This window comes from Besnoitia besnoiti, chromosome IV (assembly GCF_002563875.1).
Source record: "Besnoitia besnoiti strain Bb-Ger1 chromosome IV, whole genome shotgun sequence".
NCBI classification, from domain to species: Eukaryota; Apicomplexa; class Conoidasida; order Eucoccidiorida; family Sarcocystidae; genus Besnoitia; species Besnoitia besnoiti.
Window position 1 is genome coordinate 1,544,900 of NC_042359.1, and position 15,080 is coordinate 1,559,979.

The following is a 15,080-nucleotide window of genomic DNA, read 5'->3' on the forward strand; positions in this document are numbered from 1 at the left end:
AGAACTGCGTCCGGAGACATACACGTGTGACACTGAATTTGTTTTTATGAGTTAATGCGGCAAGATGAAGCTATCCCTGTTATAGACGCGCACACAGACCATGAATATGCATATATATATATATATATATATACATACGTATGCACCAGCCAACATTTGGATTCGAACAAGCGTGGCATTAAGGACCCCAACAGCGAAACGTACCGGGACATTCAGGGTTGTGCAAGTCTCTGCATGACAAACACCTCCACTTCTGCGTTGAAGTAGCCGTAAGTTACCACGTAAGAGCAGCAAAGGGTTCATGCACACCGGCTGAAGCTGAGCACCGTTTTCGGGCGCATAGCCTACCTGTTCGTATTCGGACAGATTCTGCCGGAAATCGCGCTGGAGAGCCGAGAGCTAGCGATGGGGGGGCATCGATACCGTTCGGTCAACGCAGATGAAGGGAATTACCTCTGGTTGCAGTAGCCCTCGCCCCGCCGAATGGACACCACATCTCGGTTATCACTCAGATCAAACCAATGCACGCGTACTAAGACAACGGAAGGAAACTTCCTCGTGAACTATCTATCATAATGCAAACACTGCTTTCATGCAAATGGTCACGATGAACTATGGAGAATTTGCCAACAAACAGGTTGAAAGAGTCATGCAATGGGCACAGCCACGCACACAGTCCCGAACTTCCAATAAAACTAGGGCCTTGAAAGAAGAACCAGGTTTCGTGCGACGCGGCTAAAGTCACGTGACTTTAGCCGCGCCGCAGCACCGGGCGCACACAAAGTAGAAAGTGCCTGTCCTGATGGGGAAAAGGCGATATTTCCGGCCGAGAGCACTGTTTGCTGGCGAGCAACTACTTATCGCTGTTATGCATAACCACACACGGAACAAAGTGGAAAGAAAGACTCCGGAGGCATTTGATTCACCATATAAATGTTGGAGTGCGTTGGCATGAACATGCGCCATGCAAACTGTAATGTGGGGGACGGGGGGGGGGGGGGGGGGGGGGGGGGGGGGGGGGGGGGGGGGGCTGACTTGCCAGCTCGATGATGGGCTCATCTGATTTTCTTTTACCCTAGCATACCTGCCACCGGGGGATGCGAAAGCGCGTCAGAGTATTCCGGCCTTCTTGAAATAATACGGTGGCTCTGCGGAGGGAAGTGGTCGACATGTCAGGTGACTCCAGCTGGAACAGCTCTGTCCGCTCCGTCAGGGAATCACCGCAGCACGGATCTACAGACGCCGATATGAATTGCCTACCCTGAGGTCTGCGCGAATTATTCGAAGACGCTCCTTACACGTAGGCAGTCGCAGCAGCTGATTTTCTGAAGCCGAAGCAGTACTGCACTGAAGGCCTGCCGACCCTCGGCTGTGCTGTCTTCTGCGTGCCGGACAGGATGTTACCAACATGTACCATTCGACTGTAAAGCAGTCCTGAATGTTCCTTGTATCTAGTTAGCTCACTGTGTACGTAGGATCAGACCGAAACGGCGATGCCACTGTGCAGGCGCCTCTGGTGATATAATGTGAATGACGCACTATGAAACCTGTGGTCGCTAGTGGGCTGGCTTCTGCATTATGGGAGCAGTCATGTCTGCGCCTGAGCTGCAACATCATTTCCATCGCGTCAGATACAATCTTCAAAGTATGTGGAACGCTTAAGCCCGCCTCTGGTGCAACCATTAGATTGTATGATGCCTGAACAATGTGCCAACGCTTTTATTAACCATACTCAGAATCGAGCTGCTTCCATTCTACAGCCCAACGTTGAAACTCGGGATTGATCGGGAACGGTTTCTGTTTCATTGTATGCAGCTCCTCGGGAGGCTTGTCGAGGCTCGACCTTTCCGCGGCGGCGACACGGGCAGCAGGCTGGTGAATACGTTCTCTGCTTGTGACGTGCTCGGCTAGTACTTTCCACCTGCCCTCTTCGTGGGGCTGCGGTCCCTCGGTTTCGCCGGTGAAAACACGCTTTGTTTCTGCTTGTGGCTCATGACGGCAGCAATCGTCTACAAGAGAAACAGGAGTCCCGCTTAGCCCCATGGGAACGGCGTCGACGTCGTCAGTTTCTGTGTTGCGAACGATCATCTGCTGCGCACTCAGGCTCATGGGAGGGGCTGCGCTCGATGCCATCTGGTACAGTTCACTAGTGTAGCCGGTTGCGGCCTTCCAAGTTCGTTGTAGTGCTTCCAATTGGCGTGTGAGAAGCTGCTGGGCGTAGACGGAACCAATCTTGACGGCCGACACATGCGGAGAGAGCGGAGCCTCGCTACCTTCTCGATGATGTATGAGATGTTCTGTATAAGCTTTTGCAATATGTATTGTTTTGTCTTGCCGACGCGGCCTCTCGTGCCACTCTTGTGGGAAAATGGGAAAGACGTCGGATGGCATGGGTGCGGGGCCTGCTGAACGGCTCGAGATTTCGTCGAGCGGAACAGTTGTCCGGCTCCCACTGGCACGAGCGGCCCGGCTGCAGACCAGGTTCGAGTAATTTTTAGCGATGTCTTCTGCTGCGCGTGTTGAGGGACAGTAATCGCAAGGCAGCCCTGTTATGGTGGCCACCTTGCCGCGTTGTGAGCTGATTCTTCCAGTCGATGGGCCAGTCGCTGGCTCGACAGAGCGAGCAAACGCATTTGCAGCTCCACCACGGGAGGAAACGTGAGCTGTGGCAAAGTGTGGTGGAGGGCACTCATTAGCTGTATCAGACAGAGCATGCTTTCCCAGATCCTCTCCGGGTGAAAGCGACAGTGGCGGGTAAGTTGGAACTGGATCAAACCCGACCTCCGGTCTCAATGTTGTAGAGGCTGTGCCGTGCGTATTTGATACAGAGGGGCCGTGGATAGACTTCGCCATGGCTGCCGCGCAGAAACATAGCACGGCCGAGAAGATACGCACTTTGACATCGAACTGCCGAACGGCAGGACTAACGGAGTACCGGTCTGCAGCTGATGAAGTTCTAGCTCACTATTGGTTCGTTTCACGTAACAACAGCCCTCAATCAACGCCGCTGACATGTTAGTAAGGCTTTTCACTAGGGGCGCTCACGCCTGAGGGTTACGAGGCCAGGCATGAGAGAGAAGGATGTCGGATATGCTGTAACCGGAAAACCTAAACCCTCAGGGAGTGCCCTCTGATGATCACCTTTGGGCAGCCGTAGGATTTTGCTGTCCACATCTACAGCAAGGCACTGACCTGAAAGCGAGTAGAGGCAATTTCGTCGACGGCTGTTGCGGACACTCTTGTTATGGTCATGAATAAAAGCGCTACCCCGACTTGGTTTTGTTCTGATGGTTTCTTTGCGTACAAGATGAGCGCACTGGCATGAACCGGGCACAGAAGTGCTGTACCGCTCTGGGCTATGACCGTGTAGGCCAAATAGACGTAATGCTCCACAACAGCGCCCCAGTCCTACCATGACCAATAGACGCGGACATCAAGTTAGACACCACGATGCTGAAACACCAATCCAAAAACAAAAACGGATGTGCTTGTCGTGGCTGGGGAAGCATCGACAGTGAACAAGCGCGAATCCCACGCCGCCCCCCAAGCCTCGATTGTGCTGAAACGCGCTCGCTAGCAACAACTTTTTACCAGTCTTGCATTTGTTTTGATGAGAAATTTCCCGTTTACAGAAGATGATGGGAATTCTCGCAGTCTGTGTCACCCCCTTGTGCTGCGTGCTGACCTCCTGGTGGACAAAACCGAGGGTAGCGGCTTTGTTTGGTGTAGCTCAAAGACTATCCGATCCGGATGTTAAACAGTAGCTTGCGGTGGTGTGATGTGCATTGCGAACGTGTCACCAAACTCTCAGGACACCTGGTGCGCGATGACAGAACTTCTTGTTGTCTGTGGCTTACATACAAAGGCCTGCGGAACTTCTTGTTGTCTGTTGCTTACATACAAAGGCCTGCTGCGCCATGGAAATTGTTTTCCTTGGGGACGTCTTCCCTGGTCGGGCCCCTTAGCCCGACGAAAACTGCATAGCAGGCGCCATCTGGTTAGCGATTTTCGCGCAGTAGATACGAGTGTACTACAACAGGAAATCTGGTAGTATTGCGAACAATGGCTGGGCACTAACAGAGGAGTAGTGCTCTCCGCGCATGCGCCAGCTCCCGTGCCTGCCATATATAACTGAGCGGTATCAAGACTCATGAACGTTGCATCCTGTTGCTGCTTCTGCAACACTCAGACACTCAGACCGCGGCGTCTCGTGATTTCGTCGTGACCTGGGCTGAGCCCAGGCCAGTGGCAAGAATATCGAATTAACAACATGCCTTGTCTTGTGCGCCGCTACATTCGAAACCCTTTGTTCAGGCTGCATGAACGCGTTTTCGTGTACAACAACGCCCATTATCTCGATCATGGGGTAAGCAAACCTGCGGCCGTATGCGATGGATTGTCTGCCTAAGGCATGTCCGATTTTAACGTGGCCTACAATGGTCCACGTAGACAACACCACTTTGTGGGTTACCTTTTCTCGTCTTACATGTGATAGTCAACTGCGAACACACCACTGACGAACTCAGCAAGAGCGGATCCAGGTCGACAGTTGTAGCAGCACTAGAGTGCGTGTTGTCACCGCGTCATGTAGCACGCCGCCACATCCACGATGACGGCCACAAACTACAAGATGATTGATGATACTACACAATCGTGAAAAACACTAAGTCGAACTTTGAGTTAATTCGCATAGACAAGAAATGTGATGCGGAAAGCACTACGCAACATGGTCAATCTGGCGCCTACGAGATCCCTGTGACGAGTATTTGCTTGATCGGGGCAACTGGCGAAGACCCCAAAGGACAACGACTGTGTACCTACATAATGGAACATGATCCGACGCTGTTTCGGAAACACTCAACTTCCTCGCGTCAGGGTCTTGCATTACATCAACACATTTCCGGTGGTCAGCCCCACAGGACCGAGGAGTATCCTGTTCATACAACTTTTAGGACAGAGCTGGAAAATCGCCAGGCCGCGGCACAAATCGAAGGTTACGCTTGCTCCCTGGCCAGAAACGCGAATCCAGGCCACATTGCTCGACTGAACCTGCATTTCCCACCATAGCACGAGCCGTGACGGACGATGACACACTTCATTTTCCCACATGCTGTCACCCGCAGACCACTATCGCATGTTAGGTAGTCAAAAGCACCACAAGAGCAATCAATGTCGATGTAATATAACATATGCCACAACTTGCGTACCCTAGACCCCCCTGCCTCCTACCTCGCACACGTACACGCCTCAGAGCAACGGCGCTTCATGAGGCGCGCAGTCGCACAGTCTTCAGTCACACGCAAAACCAGTTACTCTGCGCCATTTCCACGATTCGTAGGAGTGACGAATCCGGATTCAGCTCCTAGCCGCCGTGACACAGCTTTCGTTAGCGTTGGCGTGCGCACAACCGGTATTGAGTTCAAATGGCTTGGAGGAGTGACGGGGTGACCCATACTGGGATCATCATATCCTCTTGCGCCGCTACGTGGGACCCCTAGACTCGAAGTTGATGAGCTAGGGCTGAACACCGCACCGAGTTCGGCAGAGGAACTGCGACCGCCACCGCCAGATTTGGGCCCGCTGACGTAGGGCGACCGTAACCCAGAATGGGCAGCATGATCAAACGAGGCGCTGCCAGATCCAGGCATGCGCTGGCGGGGCGCGCCACGGGAGAAAGAGTCATCCGCCCAAGCGTACTCCTCTTCAGTTATGTGTGTCATGAGCCGCGCTTTGCCTGATTCGTCGTCCGCGCCACTTGCAGCTGAACTATGATCAGGATCTCCTTCTCCTGTACTGTCTTCCGTATCGCTTGAGCAGTTGCTCCCCTTGTCGCAGGCGTCCTTCTCCCACGGCGAAAAGCGGCTACACCAGCAGGAGAGCCACCAGGGCACGTCCAGCTGCCGATGATACATCAAAAGAATGATGAAAATGACGAAGAACGACGCCGTAGCTAGAACAGCCACTGCGAGAATCCACTCGGGGATTCCTGTGGCACATTTGGCTGACCGAGCGGCAATCTGAGGCTGAACATAGCACAACCACAGAACGTGCGCAGTTTGAAAAGCACAGCTCCAGCGAGGCAGGCGATTTTAGCATTTTTAACCACATTCAGAAGGAAACTGAAGTGAAAGCAACAAGTGACCCAGATGACAGCAGATGCAAGAGGCACAGAGAGAAACTGAATCACGAGTTTCAGCACACAGAGGCCGTTGACAGATTGCAGTGCGCAAGTCGTAACGAAACGCGATGGTAGAGCAGTACTCACAACAGGCGCAACACGAGCCCCCCCTCCACAAACTGTGACACGCCCTTTTCCTTTTCCTTTGCGTCGTTGCTAGCTGGACGTACACACCGTGCCCCCGCGTCTATCCATCTATCAATCTGTCTAGCGGTTTCGCCTCGACGTCGTCTGAGCAGCACTTTCTGCGCCCCCCCATACGGTCTTGCTCACGCTTTGCGGCGGTTTGCCCGGATTGACGTAGTGAATCTCGAAGGTTCCCCTGAATCGTTGAGCCAAGCGATTGAGGATTTCATGCGCCTTGAGGCCCCGCCAGTCCTCCGCGGCCGCGTGCCCGAGCCCGACAATCTTGATGTGAAGCATGATGGTGTGCTCTCTGATCGCCTTCTCAACTTCTAAAACCTCAGCATAGTCGATTCCTGCACCAAACTGCATCTTCCTGTACAGCGGCCCCTTCCCGCCGCCGTGGCGGTCCAGGGGGGTTGCCGTCCCCTGTAGAACGATGCGGTCAGGGCTGAACTCTCGGGGGACTCCGGAGTGGCCCAGGGGCTTGCGCTGGAGGACTTCCACGATCTTGGCGAGCATACCTTCTTCCTTTCCATTCACTGCGAAATCGCTGTAGCTCTGAAGAAGCATCACCTGAATGTCTGGGTCGAACGCAATGCGGTTGACTATGTCAATCTTCTCGTACTCAAACACCTCAGAGATAGTCGAGTAGATGAACTTCGTTCTGCCCCATTCGAAAGTGGAGAGTGACTGGTCCCACATCAGCTCCGATTTGAGCAGCTGCGTGGCGGTGTACGAAGAGACAAGCGTCTTCGAGGGATCCATGACATCTGGCCACTTTTCGATAGGCTGTGTTGCCCAGGAGTCCAGAAGGGTAACCTGGATCAACACGCCGTTCGGGGGCGTCTGCTTCTTGAACTTCTCCATGAGATCGAAGTCAATTTCCAGACCTGCCAGTCCCTTCTCGTGAGTTCGGCCCTCCGCGGATCGCGCGAAGAATCCAGAGACGCGGACATCCGGGAGGGTCACAATATCCCTCCTTATCGTTTTGCTCGTCGGGTAGAATCTGACGATCGCGCTTTCCAGCTTCATCAGGACACTCTGCCGGACTTGCTCTTGAAGCAACTGGAAATCTTGCAGACGCTGAAACGATTCTTGGTCAGTTTCCCGTACGACCAAAGGCTCACGCCCCGCCAGTGGCGCCCCAGGGTCTCTGCGTCCGCTGGGACTGCTCCACTGCGCGGAGAGCCGCCGCAAGCCCGACCCGCGGTACGCAGGATACGTAGGCGCCTCGCGCGCATTGGAGCCGTTGGAAAATGAGGATGGGATCCCACTCAGCACTTGAGGCTGCTCAACGAGGAGAAGGATGATACCGTTGTGTGGCCTGAGAGAAGGAACAACAACCGGGGACATCCGAGCGTAGATGCTTGTCTCCAGCGATTCGTGGGCAGCCTTGACGCCTTGCCAAGCCTCCACGGGTCCTGACGTGCATGGAAAGACCCTGTCCTCCTAATAACAGAGCGTCTCTCCCGCAAATGACACCTTTTCAAATGGAAAGCCATGCTGACGGCTGAGGGAAAGCGTAGAGCAGCACTAGTACGAGCTTGGCGGTTAAATGCGTTCCCATCTGAGACGCTGTATATGCTCGCCCACGCCATTGCCAACGTGCGACTGAGACTCTGCAGCCCCCAGAGAGATAGGAACGCGCCCTCTTGTAAAGGAACGCAACGATGCTAAGCGCCCCACAAATAGAACAGCCTTACATGATCACCCAAGGAGAATTCGAATGCAATACTGAATTCTGTCTGCGCGTGTGCGACGTTCCCCAGCCTATCGTAGAGAGAACATTGCTTCATTTATCGCTACACACTCAGTCTGACTGTGCGTTGTACTTTTGTGGGCCGGCCGCAAGGGCCCTCGAAACGCAGACGCAGATCCAGGTCGGGTGGGCACCCGAGATACGTCGGTGAAGCTCCTGTGCTGCTCTCGCTGCCGCTGGCAAGTGACTTACTTCTGGCTGACGTGTTGACGCATGGCTCGGCTGAGGAGAAGGACCATGGAGAAGTACCGGCGGCTTTCGCTGAAGGCGAAGATGTACTTGTAGTACAGCTCATCCGGAGTGAAGGCTGAGCAGACCGATATCAAAACAAGAGCAACAGGAGACATTGTCCCGCTGAAAAGAATGACTAGTACCCGATGCCTGGCGGACACTAGCTGGGGGCGTAGGCCCAATCACTAAAACACCGCTTCGCCTCCTCCGTCTCCGGACGCAGGTGTGCCTCGCCTGAGTGCCCAGCACGCATCGCTTGGACCGCCTGGTCCCCAACATCAGAGCTCGCTGCTTCGTGGAAAAGCTCGCCCCCATTTTCGGTGCCTCTGCATACGTTTGAAACCGGTGTTCGCAGATGGTTCTTTTCCGAGAAAGACGTCTTTTCCCCACGCAAGCCCCATCGCGTCTTCCACCATATCGAAGACGTGAACGAGACTGTCTCGACCGTCGAAGGGGACGTGCACGTCTCCCATGGCGAAGAGAACCTTGCGGAAGGTGGTGTGCTGCGCCGCAGCCTTCAGGACGTCTGGGAGCTCGGCGCCGGACGGCAAGGCGTCCACGAGCAGGGTCAGCTGTGCAGCACAGCAAGGGGGAAAGAAGCGGGTGTGACTGGAAGCTGCGCAAACACATGTAGTGTGCATTTCTCCCCTCTTTCGCATGCAGTGGACACCACGCCCCGCAGATCTGCCCTCTGCAAATGCAAATCGCTTTCTGCTACCGCACACATCACCGGCTCCAGGCCGGCATGCAGAGGTGCTGTCCTCCTCCAGTGACGCGCGCACGCCGCAGCGAGTTCTTCGTGATCTCGCCTACCCCGTGCTCAAAGGCCTGAGGCATGCCGCAGTCGCGGAATTCCTCGTACCGCCTCCGGACGAGAGAACTCGAGTTCACTGGCGGACCGAAGCTCCGCGTTTGATCGAGAAGTGCTCGAAGGAACCGAGCGCCGCCTCCATCGGAGTACGAGTAGAAGGGCCACTCCAGTCCAAAGAGCACTGCGAGGGTGAACCAGACGCGGTACTGCTGGTTGGATTTGAGGTACTTGCAGACGTGTCGCCGTGTCATCGCGCTGTGGAACTTCCCTGAAAGTGGGACCCGAAACAGCACATATGGCAACAACGCACGTATAGCGGAAAACGGGGGGGAGGGGGGGGGAGGGAGACGGCGGCCGCCACTGGGAGGCGCGCGATGACGCTGCTCGTCACGAGCCGCAGCCTCCTTTGGATAGCGAATCACATCGTGGAGGAGCAGCGCGGACAAGCGTAGGCGCTCGCACACGTACCCTCGAGGAGGACGACGCGACCGACCCCGAGAGAAGCCTCAGACAACTCTGGATGCCGGCAGTTTCGCTTCAAGTTCCCCCCGAAACAAACTATGTGCTCCATGTCGTGCAGGGGCGACGGTTGCTTCATGTTGTCTCTCTGTTTGCTAGAAGTCATCACAGTGGCAGTGCAGCAAGACAGACCTGCTGTCGCGAGGGGAAAGGCGCGTGTGCCATCCTGTTGGCGACTCACTTAATTTTTTCTTCGCAAGCTTTCCGAGCCTCTCGCGCGTGATCCACATGCGCTGGAGGACTCCCTGGCTTGCAGGGCTGACGTCGTTCGATCGGGACCTGTGCGACTTGTCTTTTCTTCCTTTTCGTGTCTTGCTGATGGAACGCTTGGACGGGGGTCTTTTCTTGTGTTTGTCGGTCTCGTCCGGATTAAGTTCAAGCGTCGACGTGCCAGCGCTGTTGACTCTTGGGCCGTCTCTGCCTCCCGCTGCACCGCCCGCGGCGGGCTCTGGTGCCCTCGCGGTGCCTGACGATGGGTCCTGCCCTATCGGTGTTTCCGCGCTCGTGGCGTGCCTCTCAGTCGGCGAAACTTGGGCACGCCTGTCTGCGCCGTCGCCACCTGCGCCGCCCTCCTGAACCTTGGTCGCGGCCCCGGAGGCCCCGCCCGCGGACGGGGGGGTTCTCCGCGCCGCGTCACCCTCACTCTGCTGCGCGCCCCTGGCTGCAGAGGAGTCGCTGGACTGCCCTGACGCCAACGGTTGCTCAGGAGCGCCGGGGGCGACCCCGCCGCGCGGCCCGGATGGGGACGGCGACGCATGGGGGGACCGCATCTGGCCGGAAAGACTCTCTTCGTGAGAGTACAAGCGGCCCTCCTTCGGCGACCCCACGCGCAGTGCGCCGGCGGCGCTACCTGTCTTGCTGTCGCTCGGGCCCTCTGCGCTGCCTTTGTGCTCGCCTGGGGACTCGGCGCTACCGGACTTGGAGTGGGTGCTGGCGTAGCCGGGCCTGCCGACTCGCTCAAAGAACGCAGGCGCTGCCAGCGTGGCTGGGTCGTCGTCCTCGTAGTCGTCATCGTCCATGCTCCCCGAGTGCTTGCTCCACATTTCTCTCAATTGATCCTCATTTGCGTAGCCGTCAAACACGTCTGCGTCTTCGCCGCTCATATCCCAGACGGCAAATGAAGAGCGTCTTCCCCGCGGCTGAGACCGCCACACATCTGCCGACCCCCTGAAGACAGGCGGGGCTTCAGGCCCCTTGAGGCCAAGCGAGGCTTCAAACCCCTTCAGGTCGCCTCCGACGGGCCCGGCAGGCCCAGCGACGCCAGCGGGGGAAGCCTTCGCAGTTGCCTCGTCTGCGCCCGGGGACCCTTTGAGGGGCTCTGACTCGTCCCGAGCTTCCAGACGGCGGCGGCGCTCGCCAGGCGCGAGCGCTGCAAGCAGCGAGCTCAACGGGGCCCGCGGCTGTGACGGCCTGGCAAGTTCGGAGGCGAAGGAGGCCGACAAAAAGGGACTCCGAAGCGGATCGGCGGGAGCAAAAATGAACGGTGCGCCCTCGTCACCGCCGTCAACAGAGGAGTGCGGCGCTGCTGCTAGGGAGAAGGGCGAGTCCCAGCTGTCAAAGAGCTCGCCAAAGTTGACAGGGAGCATGCCCTCATCGGCTGTGGAGAAAGGCGCCGAAGCTTTCTCCTCGCTTTCACTGCGGACATCCGCGGACTGACGAGGCGACAGAGAGGGGCGACGAGAGAAAGGCGCAGAGGGGACCGGGCCTCTGGAGGTCGGGAGCGGCGAGACGGCAGCAGGCAGCGAAGAATGCGACAACGAGGAACGAGAAGGATGCTCCCTGTTGCGCAAATAGTCTCCCAAGAACACAAAACCGAAGACACTGCCGAGACAGAAGACCGACACTGCCTGTCCCACGAATAAGACCAACACGACCCAAAAACGCGGAAGTTTGGCGAACGTCGACGGAGGCGCCTCGTCCGCTTCGCCCTTCTGCACCGAAGAAAAGCGCCTCTGCGTTTCAGAGGGCCCCCGGCACCCGGAGTCCGCAGGCGCTGCCTTCGTCAGCAGAGCCGGCGGTGCAGGACTTCTAGCACCGGCCAGGAGCCCCATCTTCGCATGCGGAGACGTTGACCGGTTTTCCTAGGCTTGACAGGCGACCACAGCTTCCCTGCTACTCGCGTGTCTGCGCCTCACAATGGTCCTGCTGACACAGAACGGCGAGTACGGCTCGAAGAACTTCCGAGTTGCCGAAGAAGCCAGCGGAGAGACGACTGTTGCTCGACGTCGATGCCTGCGACGGGCTGACGTTCACAGGTGCTCAAGCACTGGAGGTAGCTTGTCCACGGACTGCGTAATGATGAGGGTCGGCGATCCCGCCCGTAGTCAGCCTTTGTCGGGCGATTTCGGGTTAGCATAGAAGGAATGCCCCCCCCCAGAAGCGCCCGCCGGAAAATAGGACGGTCTGGAGCTGCTTTCACTGGAAATCTCCGTCTCTTCCTACTGTACAGCGACAAACCGGGAAAGACGGACGGGCGGAGACCAGACAAACCTCCGTCTTGACGCGGAGGACCAACAGACTTCGTTGCCCTCTACAAGGCACCTCAAAAACTCGAGAGTTCGGCGCAACGAATGAGCCACTACAGGCGGAAGCACACAGGAATCCACGGAGAACTTCGTATCTGAACACCATTCGAGCTCCAGGGGACTCGAACCAGAGGCTGAGAACGGCGGCGACCTCACGCTCTCATCGGCAGGCTCACCAGCGAGGACGCGCCTCAGCGACCGGGGAACACACACCGCCTGGAACTGGGGGAGCTACAGAGTAGACGGCATCCACTTCGACGCGAGGACGTTGTTGAACCCAGAGAGCCACAAAAAGTCCATTTTCATGTGCGAGCGGCGCCGCGTGCTGCGGTGTGCGAGAGACCTTCGTTGCCCGCAGGAAAACGTGTGCGCCGCGGAGACGCAGAGCCTAGAGTGCAGGCTCAGGCTGCAGCGCCGTGAGCGCCGTGCCTCCAACAGCGAAGCAGGACGCTGCTGCCGTTTTGCCGCCCAGAGTTCCCGACCCAGCGTCATCGGGGCCGCGCCCGATGCGAGGCCGGGACCCGGCGGGACGGGGGCGTCGGCGGCGGGAAGGGGGCGTCGGCGGCGGGAGGGCGCGCGAGACCGGGGACGACGAGCATGGGAAGGGACGCTGGTCCTCACTGTCGGCGAAGGAGCGTTGCGGAAGCAGCCTGGCGAGGTGCAGGGTTTTTCGGGGCAAGAGGCGAAGCATGATACAAGTTCTGGCGCTTGCTCTTGTGAACGGGGCCTGCGGCGGCCTGTCCCGCGCGGTGCTCACCTACTGGAGGGGGCGGGGGGAGTGCAGGTAGGAGGTGTGCACGTCACCACGAAAGGAGGCGAAACTAGCGCCTGAGAGTGCAGGGGTACAAGTACGCCAGCACTTACACTCCTCAGCCAAAAAAATAGCGAGAGTCGCCTCTCGTGATCTCGTGCAACGTCCCCCCTGGTGCACGGAATCGATGCGAGTCTCCGTGTCCGCGTTGCTGGGGCCCCGAGGAAAAACCGTGCACAGGGTCGTAGAGAGGGAACGCTCACCACGATTAAAACTGAAAGACGAACAAACGGGATTTCAGACACCGTCTGGAAGTGCGGACACCACACAGAAACAGACCCAAACGTTACTTCTTTTAGAGCCCAGGTGGAGAGAACCTTGAGGCGTCAGTAACCGCGCATTCACCACTGGCGACGTCGAACCGGCCGCCAGCGCGACTGGACTCGATATCGAAAGCATGTGCCGACTGCCTCTCTTTCCAGTCTCTATGATTGAAACCTCCTTTTCCGACTGTTCCGCACTCAACCCCAGAAATGCGCCCACTTCACCTCCCTCGCGTGCAACAGTGCCGCTTTTCGCAGGTTCCTGCCTGCCTACGCGCCTGCGAGGCCACGATTGATTCGTGCGCGGCGCCGACCGGGGACGAGAAGCAGATCGCAGCGACAATCGAACGATTCCTCCGGCCCCGGCTTATTTAAGACGGCACAGCGATTCGATTCGCCTTGTATTCGGATCACCCCGATGCTGGAGTGTTCATCTCCTGCAGCCTAGTTCGTGTAAACTGGCGATCTGGTTCCACTTCAAAGAAGACCGCCAAGTCACGACAAAAGGGATTCGACAAGTGGTGACAACGCGTAAGAAGCGAAGGTCGCCATTTCCTGTTTAGCAGCCGCAGCTGTGCCCGTTGGTGCATGCGGCGAAGACAGTGTCCCGCCCTCCTTTTTCCCTGTCCAGACCGCTTTTTGAGATTTTTCGCCACAACTTCGAGAGGAAGACCCAGCGGAAGGCCATGGCAGAGGGCTCTCGTGCGCCAGATATTGATTTTGCTCGGGGTAGCGAACGGAGTCTCTTAAGACTAGGGTGGAGGGTGGCGCGATCTAGCTCGCGATTGACGCATACTTCTCAAACCTACAAGGCACGCGCACCCGCGTCACACTCTGAAACCAGTTTTCTTCCCGCTGTGCTGCGCCGATTCGTCGAAAAATGACGGATTTCTTCAATGAAGGTGCAGAGAGGCGAGTGCTTGTCACGGTGAAGAGCCGACATCGACCGAGGGTCTTAAGCTGCTCGGCGATTCGCGTCCGCAGCTCCCTCCGAGAGCTACTGAGCACGACTCTTTGGTAAAGAACTGAGGAGACATGTCTGCAAATTCGGCCTGCAAGCCCGCAAGAATCTGATTCTTTTGGCTAGTCTCCGGCAGCTCGTGTGCGACCCACCGTCTTCTTCACTCCCGTCTCCGCCGCCCCTCCGCACCGCGAGTGTTTTTTAGACCCAAACCCCAGCACCTCTGCACGCTTCCTCGCTCAGTCCCGTCCGCCTGTCGCCGTTTTACGTCTCTGCGTCTGACGAGTCGCCTCTCTTGCCTCGCTGCTTGTGGCTGCTCTTTCAAGGCGCGAGACTTGACGCCGGTCGCGGCGCTCGCGCAGGGCCCAAGGGCCTCTCCGCACCTCTCTTCAGGCCTGCGTGAAGCTGTTGGAGTCTCCCTCAGCCCTCGTCTTCCTCGTCTTTTTCAGTTTTCCTGAACTCGCTTAGCCGCAGGGCTCTTCTTGATCCGTCCGCGGCTCCCGGCTGCGTGTTCATCTCGTTAGTCCTCTGCGCTCTCTCCTCGCGTGGGCATGTATAGCTCGCCCGCGGCGGCGGCTCGTTCTCTTCGTCCTCTCCAGACCCGCAGGCTGCTCCTTCGTCTTCGTGCGGATGTCTTTTATGACGAGAAGGGAACTCATTCGTCACCGAACCCCCTTGTAGGCCCGACAACTCGTCTCTCATCCATTTCCGCGCCCTCGCACATAGATGCGCGGGCGCTCCTGAAGTGAATGGTGTCTGCGGCCGTTTTAATCCTGAGCTAAGTTCCCTTTGAGACTCTCCAAACGCTGGACGTGTGTGTTTTTTCACTTGTGACCTTGTGCACAGCGGATAGAGCGAATGAGGGCGAGGCCGGCGCTGGAGCTGTGTGGCGTCTG

At 57.2% G+C, this 15,080-nt stretch overlaps 2 protein-coding genes across 2 annotated transcripts; both read right to left on the reverse strand.

Annotated features, from left to right (window-relative positions):
- Positions 1 to 1,722: 1,722 nt before the first annotated feature.
- On the reverse strand, positions 1,723 to 2,853 carry BESB_053660 (uncharacterized protein; the record flags this gene model as incomplete). The annotated part of the gene is made up of 1 exon (XM_029363801.1): positions 1,723 to 2,853. One exon carries the CDS (start codon positions 2,851 to 2,853, stop codon positions 1,723 to 1,725), a length of 1,131 nt encoding a protein of 376 aa, XP_029219724.1.
- A 2,456-nt stretch (positions 2,854 to 5,309) lies between these two features.
- Positions 5,310 to 11,675, reverse strand: BESB_053670 (uncharacterized protein; the record flags this gene model as incomplete). The annotated part of the gene is made up of 6 exons (XM_029363802.1): positions 5,310 to 6,023; positions 6,452 to 7,628; positions 8,256 to 8,370; positions 8,629 to 8,866; positions 9,108 to 9,373; positions 9,806 to 11,675. The coding sequence occupies 6 exons, from the start codon at positions 11,673 to 11,675 to the stop codon at positions 5,310 to 5,312; spliced, it is 4,380 nt and encodes a 1,459-aa protein (XP_029219725.1).
- Positions 11,676 to 15,080: the final 3,405 nt, after the last annotated feature.